This window comes from Nicotiana tabacum, chromosome 17 (assembly GCF_000715075.1).
Source record: "Nicotiana tabacum cultivar K326 chromosome 17, ASM71507v2, whole genome shotgun sequence".
In the NCBI taxonomy this organism is placed as follows: Eukaryota; Viridiplantae; Streptophyta; class Magnoliopsida; order Solanales; family Solanaceae; genus Nicotiana; species Nicotiana tabacum.
The window spans coordinates 56,970,465-56,990,241 of record NC_134096.1 but is presented as its reverse complement, the minus strand read 5'-3'; the positions used below and the strand labels follow the sequence as shown (position 1 = coordinate 56,990,241).

Sequence of the window (19,777 nt, the reverse complement as noted above, 5' to 3'; positions counted from 1 at the left end):
CCAGATATGGATAATCTTCTACCGGGTGTGATGCTTATCCATAACGGGGTACTGAAATGATAAGCTCATTGTACCATATATGAATAATCTTCTACCGGGATGTGATGCTTATCCATAACGGGGTACCGAAAGGATAAGCTTTTTCAGGAGATTTATTTTCAATAGAGTACTAAATAGATAAATATATTTACTGCGGAGTCTCATATAGATAAGCTTCTTCAGGAAGGTTATTAACAACGAAATACTAAATGCACATCCATAATATAATATATTTATAACACTAAATTCAAAATTACATCTCCCCTCCCCATTTTCTTCTTCTTTCTTCTTCTTCCTCCAAATCCCAAACCCATGCCCGTTCCCTTGCTTCTTTCCCCTCCCTCCTCCATCCGTATTTCTTCCTCATCCCAACATCTCTCTCTTCTATTGTAATCTTAATTTTCTATTTAAAAAAAAGTTTTTTGAAATTAGCTATGGGTTTTCGAATTCTCTATCTTGGTTGTAAAACAAAACTAATTGGATAGAGTGAGATATTTTTTTTGGGAAGCTAAGAGAGAATGAGAATAGAAGTGGGTTATATTAAGGGGAAATAAAGCAATTACAAGAAAAAGAATGGTGTATTTAGTGTTGTTCTTTTTGGAGTGGTAGCATGAGGGTGGTGATGAGGTTGTTGCTTAGTGGCTATGGTGGCAGAAGGATGGCGGTGGCTATGATTTGATTGGTGAGGAAGAAAGTGGGGTCCACATGAAAAAAATAAAACAAAAGTATAATTTTAAGGGCAGCCAATGTTGTGTGAAAATGATCAAATAATTAGTCATGTTAGACACAGTTGAAGCTAATTTAAGTGCCTGTTTATTTATTTTGCTTTGTTTTTAGTATATTGAACAAGGAAAGAACAAAGAAAACACACAAAGATCATTTGGATTACGTACAAAATTATGCAGATGACTAGTACAAAATATACTTGTTTTTTATTTTATACAGCACCACGCAACAATGTCTCCTTGAGAAATGTTAAAAGCACGAAAACGTAATTCAACTGAGCATACACAGATCCTAAAATCTAAACAGTATCACTGGAAATATCATGAGAAATATGCCGAAGCAGCACAGGAACAGTGATTTCTGGTGCACTCAACTGTGGAAGATGACCTTCAGTTGATATGACTTCCACAATTGACTTTCCGCCCAAATTTTGGTGAATATATTCTGAGACAGCCTCGGGCACGGCCAAATCCTTTGAGCTCTGAATTATGTGACAAGGCACTGTGACACGAGATAGAAAATGCCTTAAATCAAATGTGAAAATTGTACGAAAGACAGACAGTGCTATGTCTGGTCTCATGTTGAATAAGGTTCTGCTAAATTCTTGTATTGCCACTGAGTCCATGTCACCGCCTATTACTAGCGGCGCAAAACCGTCGATCCATGACTTGTAGTTTGACTCCATTGCTTGGCTTAGTTGGTCAATATCTTCCTTTTCAAATCCTCCGTAGTAATCATCTGCATTTATGAACCTAATAAAGGAAATAACATCGTAGTAATTAGTTGCCGAGTTAGTTTCTTAACTGATGCTGCGCGCTCCAAATTACCTTTACGAACGATATTTAATAATTCTAATTATAAGAATATTTGTCTAGAGTTTTATTTATCTGTCTTAATTACCAACTTAGCACTTCTTAATCGATGCTAGCTAGGATCCATATATATTACTACGGAGTAGCTTTTAAGAGACATTTTACTAATTGTAGTAGTAAGAGTGAATTTGAAAAGGAATAAAGTAACAAATACCTATTGTTCTTGATTCTCAAAAAAAACCTATTGTTCTTTGTCAAATGTCAAAAACGTTTTGGAAATTTAGCGTAGCAAAATAACAAATAATATGGATCAAGATAAGATAAGTTTATCAGTTGAGATTAAAGATAATGAACTAGCAGTGCACTAATTCTTTGTACCAGCGTACAGGTTAAATTAATATGTAACAATAAGCAACTCTTTGTTAATAAGGCACGATAGGACAACCTAAACATAAGATGATAATCTATTATAATTAATTAAATTATACTAACAGTATGAAAGTCTTTACACAAATATTGATAGGTAAATGTGGGAAGATATATATATGCCATGATCTGACCTTGGAGAAGCAGAAAGCAAGATGAGTTTGGAGAAGAGATCAGGACGAAATATGGAAGCAATAACACCAGTCATAGACGATAAGGAATGGCCTAAATAAATGCAAGAATTGATCTGAAGCTCCTCCAAAATGGCAAGTAAATCATAGGCATAACCTTCAAGAGAAGCATATCGTTCAAAATCGAAGTAATCAGGATTTGTCGGTCCAGCACCCATGTTGTCATATACAACAACTCTATAGTCATCAACTAGGTAAGGTATAAGGTGTTTCCATACAGATTGATCAGTGCCAAAGCCATGGCCTAGTACCACCGTCTTCTCCCCTGAGCCAACCACTTTAACGTTGTGAGCTTCTTCAACTACTCCCATCTTCTTCTTCTTTAATTTCTTTGCTTCACTATTACTTTGTGCTTGCTTTTTAGGTTTAGTTGTGTGGTGGAAACTAGAACCTCCAACTATGCATATGTAATAAATTCGTTTCAGATTCACAAGTCGCCCCTTGACTGGAGGCGAAATTATTAGCAGTGCATTATTAAGTTTATAGTAGACTAGTTCGATGCACTAAGCTCACGCTATACGCGGGGTACGAAAAGGACCGGATCACAAGGGTCTAGTATATATTAAATTATACAAAATCAACACATGGTCAATAAAGTGGACATGAGAGGAGCTACCATATTATATATGGATTAAGACGAACACTACTAGAAATTCGAAAAAAACCGACCAAAGTAGGTCGGTAATGGCCACTAATCATCCAAAATGTGACCATTAACGTGTGGTCGGTATTTTGAAGGTCGGAAGGGTATACCGACCAACTTTGGTCGGTCAATTAAATTCAAAAAACAAATTGCCGAAAAACCGACCAAAGTTGGTCGGTTTTTTCCGACCAAAGTCGGTCGGTATTTTAATTATGTAATTAAATAATGCACCATCTGGGAATCGAACTGGGGTTGTACTGTGGAAGGATACTAGAAATTCTATCACTAGACCATTGATGTATTTTGTTTTAAAACTGTCTTTTATTTCATTTATACTCTTTAATTGTATTTTCGCACGAAAATAACCGACCAATGTCGGTCGTTTTTATTAAAAAATAAAATTACCGACCGAATTCGGTCGGTTTTTTAAAATGGCCGGCCGAATTAACCGGCCGATTTCGATCGGTTTTTTTAATATTAATTTTAATTTATTTTAAATGACAAACCGATCAAAGTTGGTTGGTTTCTTGAAAAATAAATATCGCGGTACTTAAAAATAGTTTTCCGCATTTTTGCGCCAAAGAAAACTGACCAAAGTTGGTCGATTTCGTAAAATAAAATATTTTAAAAAACCGACCGACTTTAATCGGTTTTTTGACCGATCAATTTTTTGCCGAATTTCTAGTAATGGAAAACAGTAACGTTTGATTAGAATTTTGTATTTGCATTAAGCAATATATAAATATATTTAAATATTTAATTATAAATCAATAACTAAGATAAGCCATGAATACTAATATTGGTGGTTAAAAACCCATATAAACTTGGCTCCGCCGTGGATCAGGATTTGTTTTTTTTTTTTTTGAGGATATCATTATTGTATATCGGTTGGAGTGTAGCACATAATAAGAGTGGACCCTCGTGCATAGATATGGTTGATATTTATATATTATTTGGTTGGTTGAAGGGGTTTGCTTTATTTACGTAATGAAGAAGGTGTCGTCGTGTTGCGCTGTCAAGCTAGTATTGTCGATTCGGTTAAAGGCACACGTGAAATTGCCATGACACACAACAACATTCCTGGCTTGTGCTTAGCAACGTAAATATAATTTGAACATCTTTTTTAGTGACTATCGTGTTGTTTAGTCTCTCTATTAATTAATGTGTAAATTTTATGCCCTAATTAAGCATTGATCTCTGTTCGAGTTGAAACTTTCGTCTCCTGTAAATGTAATTCTTTCTTGGGGATGACGCCAGTAATAAAAATATGTATAATTTATTATCTTTAGTTTTAGTTTTCAAATTCCAATTTCTTACCTAGTTTCCAATAAACAACTATCTCAATTAGGAATTTTATCACATAAATGACATTTTAATGCGGCTGGCGGCTACTACTCTCTCTAGAATAATCTGTCTGTTAATATAGTGGCAGATTCAAAAAGTGGAGAGAACACGTTTTAGAATATACTAGTCTTAGAGTACGCATTTTGCGCGTGTATATTTTTTAAAATGATGAATATCAATCTCATTTGGCAAACTTAATGAAAGAAATCTTGCTCCATCAAAAATTTTAGATGTTTTATTCTGATTTTAAAATTTTTGGCATTTCTATTGCCTAATACTGAAATAAATAAATCAGAAAATACTTTTATGGTTCTTCAAAAATTTGTCAAGTAAAATAAATTGAAAAGTTGAATAATTGAATCTTTTGGTATCTTAGAGATTTGAGAATTAAAAGATTGGCCCTATAGCTCACAAACAAATTGATAAATGATGATGCAAAGTCTAACAATAATTGTTGAGTTAATATCTTTTCAAAAATAACTTAATTTAAAAAAATATATAAGGAGCTATCATTTGCTGAAATGAATGTGAAAAGAAACAAAAAGATAATTATAAAAATTAACTCACATTTAAAATAAATTTTATCTACTAATATTTCATCCTTATTGCTTTATGTTTGTATTTTTATCAATTTAACTTGTAATACTATTACTAACTTTGCTCTATTTTCTGATATCTCACTACCAATGCCTTTTTTTATATAGAAATAAATTTATGTAGTCTAAGAGTTTTGTCAACTTAAAAAATAATTTTTACTTAAATAAATTTGAAAAAAAGAACTGAATTGCATACTTTTAATTATTAATTAGTTAATTAATTTAAGAACTAACCATTGGTTCTCAACCTTAAAGCAAAAATTTATTTCTCTGTTTATTCAAATCCATATTAACTCAAACTATAAATATTTAAATATAACTATAATTTCGTCCAAGCATTTAAAACGTGGAAATCTCCTTCCCACCCTTTCAAATCTTAATTAATATTAGTTTATCTAAATTTATATTTAATTAGATATTTTTGCAATATACTCTAAGTACCTAGATATTGGAGTTCGTACATTGTTCTAATAAGAAAAGATTTAATTCAAATAGTAGATAATCATGTCTACTATTTTATTCTTATTAATTTTAGTTTGTGTTTTAATCAATTTTACTCTTAATTCTATATTATAATTGATATTCGTCCTTTACTATTTTTTTTCACCGTCAATTTGCTTGATCTTGTGGAAACAAATTTGTATATCAAAGATTTTTGTCAACTAAAAAATTAATTCTAGTCAGATGATGCATTTGAAAAATAGTTGGAATATATGTTTTTGCTAATAATTAATTCAAAGACTTAATTATTTAATTTTATTGTGATAGTAACTCATTAGATTTTTGTTCATGCCAAATTTTAAATATTGAATTATAACATGAAAAAAAATGACAATTATGTCACGTTACTAAAATAAAGAATAATTCATATAAGGTAATTTAAATTAGTATTAGTTTTAAAGTAAAAAAAAAACAATTAGCCCAAATGGTTTCCATGATGTTCCCCTATATTTTCTTACCACCATGGAACGTGCATGTGTTGGGTGAGTTTATTAAAGCGTTTAACTAATAGAATTTTAGTTGATGTTTAAATCCTACATATTAAGAACTTAATATGGAATGATTACAGTTATATAAATAATTTAAATAAGAAAATAATTTAAATAAGGTAAAATCTTAATTGATTTGAATTCCTAAATATTAGGACTTGATACATAATTTAATTAAGGAACTAAGTCCTAAATATTAGGAAATAATTTGAATTACTATTTTGTCCTATGTGAAATTTATTTTAAAAGGGTAAAAAAGGCGAACGGCATTTCGCTAAGGACCTTTGTGCTTTTAATATAGTACTAGTTTTTATGTACGTGCGTTGCACGTATATTTTTAGTCAATTATTTATATGAAAGTAGTATACTTTAAATATTTTGATAAATTATATATTAATAATCAACATCTTATTTAGTTGATCGACATATTTATTTCTTCAAGTTAAGATAATCTTTTCTTATTCATATATTTTGCACATCTTGTATTTTAATTTAATAAGAAATATATCTCTTATTAAGCAATGTTCAGTACTACTATTACAATTGCGATTTAAACTCAATTAGATTGGAGAATGACCAAGTCATGCTAATTGTATACTTATCTTCACTTGAAACAAGGTGAAACTCACTAGATGTTGAATGTTTTCTTCTTCGCATATTTTTTTTATTAGCCTTTCATTTTATATATTATATGTATGAATTGTTGAGGTTTTGTTTTTAAGATGAAATATTCTTAAAATGAGGGTGAATGGGAAATGGAGGGAAAATGAAATTTTGAGTAAAATTTTAAATTTCCCCCTCTTGACAACGAGACATTATCCCATATTGGAAGAGGAAGACATTTTTGGTGGGTATATATATAATTGTTCTTCTTGTAGCTCTTAAAGAGTTAAGAATAAAGCAAGCCTCGCGCCGTCGTCGTCGCTCGCTCGGCTTCGGCTTCGGCGGCCAAATTTATTTGTTAATAGTAAATATTAACATAAGATTATCCGCATTTGTAACGGATATTTTCCAATCCGTGTATTGACCATTTGGCAGCCGCCTAATGCTCTTCCCACCATGAAGTGCTTGCTCCACAAACATGTAATGCTTGCTCCACCATGGAGGGTGGACGTTTGGTCTTCTTCAACATTTTGCTGCTATATATATGTGCAGCAGATGTTGAAGAAAGACACTCAACACACAACATACAATTCGCTCAACAAATTGGCTATACAGTGCACTCCTTCCTCTCAACATTTCCATACGATTTTCTGAGTTTCTACTCCTTCGTTCTGCATTGTTTTTAACTTCAAACAAAGCAACTGTAAGTGTGATTTGCTACCGAACTTTGTGTTCGCTGAAACACTGGGGTTTGAAGTACCGCTACACCAGTGTGTTATTCGTTCTATCCTGGGAGGAAATAATCCATTACCTTGGGTACTAGGAGGGGATTAAATTCCTTAAGGAAACACTGTGAATTCAGTGGGCTCGAATTAATTATTGTTTCATTACGCTAACTTATATTTTGCAGAATTATTATTTACAAATACAGCAATATTGGCGGGAATAACAATCTTAAGGAATTTAATATTAATTTCTGTCTTTGTGTTATTCTTATTATTCTGCAAACTAAAACCTTTGTGGTTTGTGTACTCCCGTTTTGGAGAGTTAAGCCTTCGTGGTATTTTGTTGGATATTAAAATCTACGTGATTTTTACTCCAGTTTGAAAACGTGTATTAAACGTTTGTTTGTGTCATTCTTTTACAGAAAAAATGATGACTGAAAGCGAAAACCAAGATGTTCCGATGGTAACTGCCAACGCATCGACAAGCCGAACACCGGCGTTGGCACCGGCAGAAAAACCCAAAAAAATTTCCAGGATTGATTTCAAGCGCTGGCAGCAGAAGATGTTCTTCTACTTAACTACGTTATGTCTACAGAAGTTCATCAAGGAAGATGTTCCTGATCTGCCAGATAAAACTCCAGATAATGAACGCTTTCTCGTGATTGAAGCGTGGAAGCATTCTGATTTTTTATGCAAGAATTATATTCTTAGAGGGCTGGATGATAATCTGTATAATGTATACAGTAGCATGGAGACCTCAAAAGAATTGTGGAATGCGCTTGAAAAGAAATATAAAACTGAAGATGCCGGGATGAAGAAATTCGTTGCCGCAAAATTTTTGGACTACAAAATGGTAGATAGCAAATCTATTATTACCCAAGTCCAGGAATTGCAAGTGATTATTCATGATCTACTTGCTGAAGGTCTTGTCATCAACGAAGCATTCCAAGTAGCAGCAATGATTGAGAAGTTGCCTCCATTGTGGAAGGACTTCAAAAATTATTTGAAACACAAACAAAATGAAATGTCCCTTGAAGATCTCATTGTTCGGTTGAGAATCGAAGAGGACAATAAAGCTGCTAAAAGGAGAGGCCGTGGAAATTCAACAATAATGGGAGCAAATATTGTTGAAGCTAACAAAAAGAGGAAGAAGGCTTCTGGTCCGAAATACAACCCAAGCAAGAAGCGGTTCAGTGGAAACTGCTACAACTGTAGAAAAACTGGACACAAGTCTACGGAGTGTCGTGCTCCGAAGAAAGACAAGAAAAGAGGTCAAGCAAATATGGTAGTAAACCATGATGATGCTGATAACTTGTGTGCCATGCTTTCTGAATGTAACTTGGTGGGAAATCCTAAACTGTGGTGGTTTGATTCAGGAGCCACTCGCCATGTTTGTGCAGTTAGAGAGGCTTTTGCTACCTATGCTCTTGCTGAACCCGGAGAGACAGTTTATATGGGAAATGCTTCAATAGCAAAAGTTGAAGGATATGGAAAGATATTTCTGAAAATGACTTCTGGCAAGGTCATGACTTTGAACAATGTCCTTCATGTTCCCGAAATGAGAAAGAATTTAGTCTCTACTGTACTTCTTGTTAAGCACGGTTTTAAGTGCATTTTTGTGTCAAACAAGGTTGTAATTAGTAAGAATGAAATATTTGTAGGAAAAGGTTACCTCACCGAGGGCCTTTTCAACCTAAATGTAATGGTTGTGGAAAATAATAATAATATTTCAGCTTCTTCTTACTTACTTGAGTCAAATGATTTATGGCATGTACGTTTGGGTCATGTCAATTATAAAATCTTGCGGAAAATGATTAATTTGGAAGTACTGCCCAAGTTTGAATGCGAAAAATCAAAATGTCAAACATGTGTGGAATTTAAGTATGTTAAACATCCTTATAAGTCAGTTGAAAGGAATTCAAATCCTTTAGACTTAATTCACACAGATCTTTGTGACATGAAGTCAATACCATCTCGCGATGGAAAGAAGTATTTCATAACTTTTATTGACGATGGTACTCGATATTGCTATGTTTACTTACTGAATAGTAAAGATGAAGCAATAGACGCATTCAGGCAATACAAAAATGAAGTTGAAACGCAACTTAACAAGAAAGTAAAAATGATAAGAAGTGATAGGGGTGGTGAATATGAATCTCCTTTTGAAGAAATATGTTTAGAATATGGAATTATTCATCAAACAACAGCCCTTACACGCCCCAATCTAATGGGATTGCGGAAAGAAAGAATCGCACATTAAAGGAGATGATGAATGCGTTGTTGATAAGTTCTGGTTTGCCACAAAACTTGTGGGGGGAAGCCATTCTTAAGGCTAATCGAATATTAAATCGAGTGCCCCATAGCAAAACACAATCCATTCCATATGAAAAATGGAAAGGAAGGAAGCCCAACTTGAATTACTTTAAAGTGTGGGGGTGTTTGGCAAAAGTGCAAGTTCCTAAACCCAAAAGGGTAAAGATAGGACCGAAAACCGTTGATTGTGTTTTCATAGGATATGCGACAAATAGTAAAGCATATCGATTTCTGGTTCATAAATCAGAAAATCCCGACATTCATAATAATACGGTTATAGAATCAGATAATGCTGAGTTCTTTGAAAATATATATCCGTATAAAAAGGAATGTGAGTCGTTTCATGAAGGATCTAAACGACCTCGGGAAGAAACAAAAGAAAGTACATGTAATTAGGAGAATCCAAGACGTAGTAAACGTCAAAGAATGTCTACTTCATTTGGACCAGATTTTGTGACTTTCTTATTGGAGAATGAGCCTCAAACATTTAAAGAAGCTATGACTTCTTCGGAATCATTGTTTTGGAAAGAGGCAGTCAATAGTGAAATAGAATCCATATTGAACAACCATACATGGGAATTGGTTGATCTTCCTCCTGAAAATAAACCTTTGGGTTCTAAATGGATTTTTAAGAGAAAAATCAAAGATGATGGCACTATTGATAAATTCAAGGCAAGGCTCGTAGTCAAAGGGTATAGACAACGAGAAGGTCTAGACTACTTTGATACATACTCTCCAGTTACAAGAATTACGTCCATACGAATGTTGGTAGCATTAGCTGCAGTGTATGGTCTTGAAATTCATCAAATGAATGTTAAGACTGCCTTCTTGAATGGAGAGTTGGAGGAAGAAATTTACATGGAACAACCTGAAGGGTTTGTGGTTCCAGATAAAGAAAAGAAGGTATGTAAACTTGTTAAGTCTCTTTACGGACTAAAACAAGCACCCAAACAATGGCATGCGAAATTTGACCAAACAATGTTGTCAAATGGTTTTAAGATAAATGAATGTGATAAATTTGTGTACATTAAAAATGTTCCAAATTACATAGTCATTGTTTGCCTATATGTGAATGATATGCTGATAATGAGTAATGACATTGCCAACATAAATGCTACTAAGCGTATGCTCAATAGCAAGTTTGATATGAAAGACTTGGGAGTTGCTGATTTAATTCTTGGAATTAAGATCCATAAGACTCCTCAAGGTCTGGCATTGTCACAATCTCATTATATTAAGACAGTACTTGAAATATTCAAGCACTTAGGCTTTAAAGTTGCAAAGACTCCAATTGACGTGAATCTTGCATTAGCAAAGAACAAAGGCCAAAGCATATCACAATTGGATTATGCTCGTGTGTTGGGATGCTTAATGTATATCATGAATTGTACATGACCAGATATATCTTGTGCTATAAGTAAACTGAGTCGATATACGAGCAATCCAGGCCAATCTCATTGGATGGCAATGAAACGAGTTTTGGGATATTTAGAACATACCCAGAACTTTGAATTGCAATACAGTAATTTCCCTGCGGTGATTGAGGGATACTGTGATACAAATTGGATCACCGGGTCAACTGATTCTAAGTCCATGAGTGGATATGTATTCACTATTGGTGGAGGAGCGGTATCTTGGATGTCGTCCAAACAAACATGTATTGCCCGCTCTACAATGGAGGCTGAATTCATAGCCTTAGATAAAGCCGGTGAAGAAGCTGAATGGCTTCGGAATTTCTTGGAAGACATTCCATTTTGGCCCAAACCGTTGGCACCAATATGCATACATTGTGATAGTCAAGCGGCAATTGGAAGGGCTGGGAGCGTTATGTATAACGGTAAATCTCGTCATATACGACGAAGACATAAAACCGTTAGGCAATTACTCTCTAGAGGAATTATCACGATTGACTATGTAAAGTCAAGTGATAATGTGTCGGATCTACTTACAAAAGGCCTAACTAGAGAGGTAGTTGAGAAATCATCAAGGGGAATGGGGCTATGGCCGAGAACAAGTCATTGTGGCGGTAACTCTACCTAGAAGACTGGAGATCCCAAGATCTAGGTTCAAGGAGATCAAACAAAGTCATTAATGACGGTTCAACATTGTCAAATAAAATTTTAGTCCGTTCTCGTGATGAGATAATGTTCAGTACCAAGGATAAAGCATTAAGGCTTTTTAATGATTTCTAAATTTGATACGGGGTATATCAAATAGTGTATCTACAGGATGACACGTTTAGGAATCACCTATGTAAGTGTGAAGTGTTAGCCGCTTCAAAGAGAACTTTGTAAGGCCAGTTCTCTACGCACTTATGAAACCAGGCGGTGTTCATGGCTGAAACGAACACAACAATGAGAACCAAAGACGGTTAAGGGTTGATTGTGTGACTTATGGTTGTCTAGGTATACACCAAATATCGACGGTTCAAAGATATCAAATCTACCGATTGACCGAGTATATCCGACATAAGTTTACTACGGAAAGTTCAAAGGGAAACCTACTTATCCAGATGCGATTAATCCTTACTTGTAAATCACACAGTTTTTCTATGCATACTTCCGTGATATAGCCATTCCCCATTCATGTGGGGGATTGTTGAGGTTTTGTTTTTAAGATGAAATATTCTTAAAATGAGGGTGAATGGGAAATGGAGGGAAAATGAAATTTTGAGTAAAATTTTAAGTTTTCCCCTCTTGACAATGAGACATTGTCCCATATTGGAAGAGGAAGACATTTTTGGTGGGTATATATATAATTGCTCTTCTTGTAGCTCTTAAAGAGTTAAGAAGAAAGCAAGCCTCGCGCCGTCGTCGTCGTCGTCGTCGCTCGCTCGGCTCGGCTTCGGCTACGGCTTTGGATTTGGATTTGGATTTGGATTTGGATTTGGATTTGGATTTGGCTTTGGATTTGGTCAAATGATCGATTGATTGATTAATTTTTTGGACCAAATTTATTTGTTAATAGTAAATATTAACGTAAGATTATCCGCATTTGTAACGGATATTTTCCAATCCGTGTATTGACCATTTGGCAGCCGCCTAATGCTCTTCCCACCATGAAGTGCTTGCTCCACAAACATGAAGTGCTTGCTCCACAAACATGTAATGCTTGCTCCACCATGGAGGGTGGACGTTTGGTCTTCTTCAACATTTTGCTGCTATATATATGTGCAGCAGATGTTGAAGAAAGACACTCAACACACAACATACAATTCGCTCAACAAATTGGCTATACATTGCACTCCTTCCTCTCAGCATTTCCATACAATTTTCTGAGTATATACTCCTTCGTTCTGCATTGTTTTTAACTTCAAACAAAGCAACTGTAAGTGTGATTTGCTACCGAACTTTGTGTTCGCTGAAACACTGGGATTTGAAGTACCGCTACACCAGTGTGTTATTCGTTCTATCCTGGGAGGAAAATAATCCATTACCTTGGGTACTAGGAGGGGATTAAATTCCTTAAGGAAACAGTGTGAATTCAGTGTGCTCGAATTAATTATTGTTTCATTACGCTAACTTATATTTTGCAGAATTATTATTTACAAATACAGCAATATTGGCGGGAATAACATGAATATACCAAGCTAACATTGATTGTTTATATTCTCATCGATTTTAGAATTATAGGTAGTACTTGACGGAGATTATCTTCACAAATCACGTTTCTTGGTCAAATAGTTTATTGACATCCATTAGATCTCTAAAACTCATGACAATTGTTTCAATTGTCAGACGCTCCACTATAGGTGATTCATCCCAGATTATCAATTGTACTTTTCTTGTCGATTCAGTATCATTACTTTGATTTCACTTATTTATGATGATTGTCTCATTTATTTAAAGAGGAATGTCAAATTTTGAGCGAGTCATGCGACCCTAGATTAAATCATATTGCTACACCACTTATTTATATTGCTAAGGCTATCATACCTCATAATTTTGCTAGTAAATCACGATATAGGAATATTTTTCAGTTCCTTTAAGTCCATTCACAAAAAATAATTTTACTTTGTTAGAATCATCTTTTTGCAATATAGTCTTAAAAACTTGCCCCTGATCAAGGTTTAGCTTTGATTGTGCATTGAATTTTTTCATATGTACTTTTATGAATTTTTCTCAATTATTTCTCTGTTAATCATCTAGCCCCTAATCAAGTTTTGGTATGTCATATTTTCTACACTATTGCTCGTACTCTCTAATAAATAACTAATAATTTTTAATGCACACAAATGTTGATTATTAGATGAATTTTCATGTATCCTTCTAAAGTCATCTAACATTTCTTCATAATATGTTCCTACAACCTTCTAACATCGGTTGGATTACAATACACTAATATAGTTGTTAATAAATTTCGGATAGCTTATAGTATTTAGAAGATCGAGGATTTCCTCACCAAAATATTCTGAAATGCTGTTATCTAAGTTTACTAATATTTATTTCGCAACTTCTTTGAATGTTTTGAATCCTTCTTCTATTAATAATAAGTCTCTAATGAAGAGGGGCCTTATGGTTCATCACTAATAGGCTAAATTAAAAAAACAAATAATTTTGTTGGAGTATAAATATTTACTATGCCTTATCGTCGGTAGTTCAACCAAATAGAGATATTTTTTCTGTTTTATTCATGTCTTCAGCTCGGAGCATATTTAATAAACTAATTGAGCATGATTTGGTTTATATTGTCTGATGTCACAATAGTTTGTTAATCTTTCCTTTTCCAGTAGTATCGTAAGTACAAATATTACGTCAAAATTATATATTTTTTATTTAATAAACAATATAATAAAGTTAATTGTTGAATTTAAATGCTTTACCTGATTGTTGATTCAATTCAAAATTTTAAGGTTTTATGACTACATTAAAATAATCTTTCAAGATTTTATAACGAAAAACTAATATTGGATATTTCAATCTTTCTGAACGGTCTTGATTAATCTAAGAAATGGATTTATCATTTTGTAATTTCAATCTTTTCCTTTTCTTTCTTTAAAATCAATTAAACTTTTGGTGGTTTTAAACAACTAAGGAAAGTTCTAAGTAGTTGGGACATGTCTTTTATTCGTTTATTTTTTTCTCTTTTTTCTCTGTAACACTACTAGAAATCGGGTGATTTCCGTCCAAGGCTTTCCGACCGAAATCGGTCGGAAAAAAACCCGACCGAAATCGGTCGGAAATAAGAGTATTTGGTCGCAAAAGTCAACGAAAATTTTCTGACAACAAAAAAATAAAAATTCCGACCGATTTCGGTCGGAAATTGGTCAAATATTTAGTCATATTTGTATATACTGTACACAAATAATTATTTATTAAAACTTTTCCAAATTTCCAACCGAAATCGGTCGGAAATTGGTCAAATATTTGGTCATACTTGTATATAATGTACAAAAATAATTATATATTAAAATATTTCAGAATTTTTTACCAATTTCGGTCGAAAAGTTTGAACTTTTTGTTTCCCGCCCAAGACAAAAATTATATATATTTAATTAACCAACCGAAATAATTATAATTCAATATTTCCGACCGAATTCGATCGAAAAAATGCTTTTATATAAATTAAAATATAAATTTAATAATATTTGTGTGTAAATAATAAAGAGCTTTTAAATAAATAATATTTAATACTTATTTGATATATATATATATATATACATCTTAATATAGTATTATATTCGATATAATATAGCTTATATATATAAGCTATATTCGATATATATATATATCTATATTAAGATATATATATATATATATATATATATATAGAGAGAGAGAGAGAGAGAGAGAGAGAGAGAGATCCTCTGCTAATGTTATATCGAATATAACTTATATACTATACACTTAGTATATATATTATACTATACTATATATACAACAACAACAACAACAACAACCCAGTGAAATCCCACTAGTGAGGTCTGGGAGGGTAGTGTGTACGCAGACTTTTCCCTACCCCGAAGAGGTAAAGAGGCTGTTTCCGAAAGACCCTCGGCTCAAGAGAACAAAAAGACAAAATAAGACAATATCAATATCACCACATAAATCATAAGAAAAATAGGAACAACATGAAATCTAGAAGAAAGATGCAAAGCAAAAACGAAAAAAGCAAAAACAAAAACGATAGCTAGTAAATAGGTCTGACACTGAAACGCAGAATAGTAAGACACGACATTGCCTCGAGCTAGCTTAGACAAAAACCCTACCAGACTAGTCTCACAACGGTACGAAATAAGACAAGACTCAACTACTTCCTAAACTACAACTCTAATACTATACTATATATACATCTTATACTATACTATATATATATAGAGAGAGAGAGACATCTTAATATAGCTAATATTTTATCATATATATATATATATATATATATACATCTTAATATAGCTAATGTTATATCGAATATAGCTTATATACTATACACATCTTAATATAGCTAATGTTATATCGAATATAACTTATATACTATACACTTAGTATATATATTATACTATACTATATATTTGTGTGTGTAAATAATAAAGAGCTTATATATATACACATCTTAATATAGCTAATGTTATATCGAATATAGCTTATATACTATACACATCTTAATATAGCTAATGTTATATCGAATATAGCTTATATACTATACACTTAGTATATATATTATACTATACTATATATTTGTGTGTGTAAATAATAAAGAGCTTATATATATATATATATATATATATATATATATATATATATATATATATATATATACACACACTATACACATCTTAATATAGCTAATGTTATATCGAATATAACTTATATACTATACACATCTTAATATAGCTAATGTTATATCGAATATAGCTTATATACTATACACTTAGTATATATATTATACTATACTATATATTTGTGTGTGTAAATAATATTGAGCTTTTATATATATATATATATATATATATATATATATATATATATACTACATTATACTATATATATATATATATATATATATATACACACATCTTAATATAGCTAATGTTATATCGAATATAGCTTATATACTATACACTTAGTATATATATTATACTATACTATATATTTGTGTGTGTAAATAATAAAGAGCTTTTATATATATATATACTACATTATACTATATATATATACACATCTTAATATAGCTAATGTTATATCGAATATAACTTATATACTATACACATCTTAATATAGCTAATGTTATATCGAATATAGTTTATATACTATACACTTAGTATATATATATATATATTATACTATACTATATATTTGTGTGTGTAAATAATATTGAGCTTTTAAATAAACAATATTATATATATACTTATAATAAATAATAAGTAGTTAACTAATTATTAAATATTAATTAAATATTTCCGACCGATTTTGGTTGGAAATGGCATGGTCAAACGGTCAAATGTCACTTAATATTTCCGACAGAATTTTCCGACCGATTTCGGTCGGAAATTTCCAATTTAGATCTGCCAGGGACGGGCTTCTTCCCCATTTTCCCATTTTCTCTATCTCTCTTCCATTTCTCATCATCTCTTTTCTAGTTGCATTTCCACCCAAAATCAACTCTTGTCTCCCTCCTCACCCAAAATCAAAGCCCCCCATCGTCTGCCTCCCCTCCCCCGCCATTGTTCGGCCGCCGGCTGCCACCACTGCTTCCTCCGCCACCACCACCCACTGCTTTTAGCACCCAAAATCAAACCCCCTCTCTTCTCTTTCAAGGTTAGTTATCTATATTTTTTAATTTAAGTAATTTTAATTCTTCTATTGTATAAACTAGAGTTTAGTTAATGATTAATTAGATTTAGGGTTTACCCCTATTGATTATGTTTATGATAGCATTATCTATGTTAGAAGATTATTATTATTTTAGGGATATATATGAACTTTTAAATTAATAAGCACTCAAATTATTTAAATTAATTATATTGTAACTAAAGTTTATTATGTAACTTAATTCTATAAATTAATTTGAACTATGATTAATATAATTTATTCGTTCTTTATGTAGATGGAATATCGTAGTTGGATGTATAATAGGAATTATCCTAATCATCGGTTTTTGAGGAAGTAATTTATAGAAGGGGTTAAGGAATTTATTACGCATGCAATGTCACTTGAACCGTTTCGGATTGGAGGGTTGATTAGGTGTCCTTGTGTGAAGTGCAAGTGTTTGTAATTTTTTGGATCGGAGGATGTTAAGGCTCATCTTTATAAAAAAGGATTTATGGATAATTATTTTGTGTGGACTAGTCATGGAGAGATTGATGGTAGTGATGGTGTATTTCATAATGTAGTTGTTGGTGAAAGTAGTAGGTCGGTGGAGAATAACGTTCAACATCCTAGATACCATGAAATGGTTGCGGATGCTTTTGGGATGCACTTCGATTTTGAAACCCATGAAAGTGTTGAACAACCTCCTAACGAAGAGGTAAAATATTTTTATGAACAGTTAGAGGCCCTTAGTCATCCACTAAGGGAAGGGAATAGCTACTCTTGTTTATTTAATATAATTGCTATGTTGCAGGTTCTAGGAATGAAGATGGAGATGATGCTAGATAAAAAACTCATTGAATGGTATGTATTGCTAAACAAAGTATAGAACTTGTCAATATTTAGTTGAGACTAGTTTTGAATGATGATTATATTTTTATTTTGTTATTGAACATTTTAGTAGTTCTTGTTGTGGTTGTTATTAGTTGTTGTGGTTGTTATTAGTTATTGTTATTGTTGTTAGATAATGGTTGTTAGTGTAGTTAATAGTTTTTGTTAGTTAATTGTTGTTGTTGTTGTTAGTATATTAATTATTGTTGATTAATTATGATTGAATGGCAGCAATATAATGCTGCCATTATAGGATGGATATTGGTTGTAATTGGCACGTGGTGTAGCTCAAAAATAGGCATTTTGCCCAGTTTTTACCCAGATTTTCGACCGAATTCGGTCGGAAATTGCAAATAAATTCTCCAGTTTATTGAAATTTCCGACCGAATTCGGTCGGAAATTATGAATTTATTTTTATTTTTATAAATAAATTAACAATTTATTACAATTTACAACTAATTATTTAATTAAATAAAATTACTATTATTTTAAATTTCCGACCGAATTCTATCGGAAAATAAAAATGAAAAATAATAATAATAATAATAATAATAATAATAGTTTCCGACCGATTTCGGTCGGAAATTTGAAAATTAAAAAAATATATATTTAATTATTTCCGACCGATTTCGGTCGGAAATTAAAGTTTGACAGTCAGTCAACGCTTTGATGTTTTCGACCGAATTCGGTCGGAAATTTCCGACCGATTTCGGTTGGTACATGTTTGCGACCATTGTTTTCCCGACCAATTAAAATCGATCGGAATTCGGTCGGAAATTATCAATTTCCGACTGATTTCGGTCGGAAATAGCGGACAGAATTACACTCTTTTTATGATGACCCAAAATGTCATCTTTAAATATAATGATTAATTATGTGATCTAAGCACTATTTACCATTACTCGACTTGAGCATGCAGTCCATAAAAATATTTCGGAAAGTTTTCAGGTGAAAAATGAATTAAAATGTGAATTAGAGCTTTAAAACTCAACTGAGTTGACTTTGGTCAATATTTTGAGCAAACAGACTCGTATCAGTATTTTGACAATTTTGGTAGGTCCGTATCGTGATTTGGAACTTAGGTGTATGCCCGGAATCAAATTCCGAGGTCCCTAGCCAGAGATATGGAATTTTGATGAAAAATTAAAAGTTTAAGTTCAAATAGTGACCGGATGTCAAATTATGTGCAAACGACCCCGGAATAGAATTTTGATGATTCCAACAGCTCCGTATGGTGATTTTGGACTTAGGAGCGTGATCGAAATTTTATTTGGAAGTCCGTAGTAGAATTAGGCTTGAAATGCCGAAAGTTGAATTTTTGGGAAGTTTGACCGAGGGGTTGACTTTTTGATATCGGGGTCGAAATCCGATTCTGAAAATTTTCATAACTCAGTTATGTCATTTATGACTTGTGTGAAAAATTTGAAGTCATTCCGAATTGATTTGAAGTGTTTCGATACAAGATATAGAATTTGAAAGTTCAAAGTTCATTGATTTTGATTTGAGGTGTGATTCGTCGTTTTGATGTTGTTTGATGTAGTTTGAAGGCTCGACTAAGTTCGTATGGTATTTTGGGACATGTTGGAATAATTGGTTAAGGTCCCGATGGTCTCGGGTGGATTTCGGAAGGTAAACGGAATGGATTTCGGACAAAGTGTTGGAAATTTCTGTTTGCAGAAATTTCTGTTGCAGAAATTCCGTGCGTGGAGCCAAGTTTGGAAGCTTATATCTCGA

At 32.6% G+C, this 19,777-nt stretch overlaps 1 protein-coding gene across 1 annotated transcript; it reads right to left on the bottom strand.

Annotated features, from left to right (window-relative positions):
* Positions 1-902: 902 nt before the first annotated feature.
* LOC107797626 (karrikin insensitive 2 receptor IA-like) lies at positions 903-2,641 on the bottom strand. Its single transcript, XM_016620526.2, has 2 exons — positions 2,138-2,641; positions 903-1,517 (listed from the first exon to the last, which is right to left on the bottom strand). The coding sequence occupies exons 1-2, from the start codon at positions 2,503-2,505 to the stop codon at positions 1,064-1,066; spliced, it is 822 nt and encodes a 273-aa protein (XP_016476012.2). The 5' UTR covers positions 2,506-2,641; the 3' UTR covers positions 903-1,063.
* Between the last annotated feature and the right edge of the window lie 17,136 nt (positions 2,642-19,777).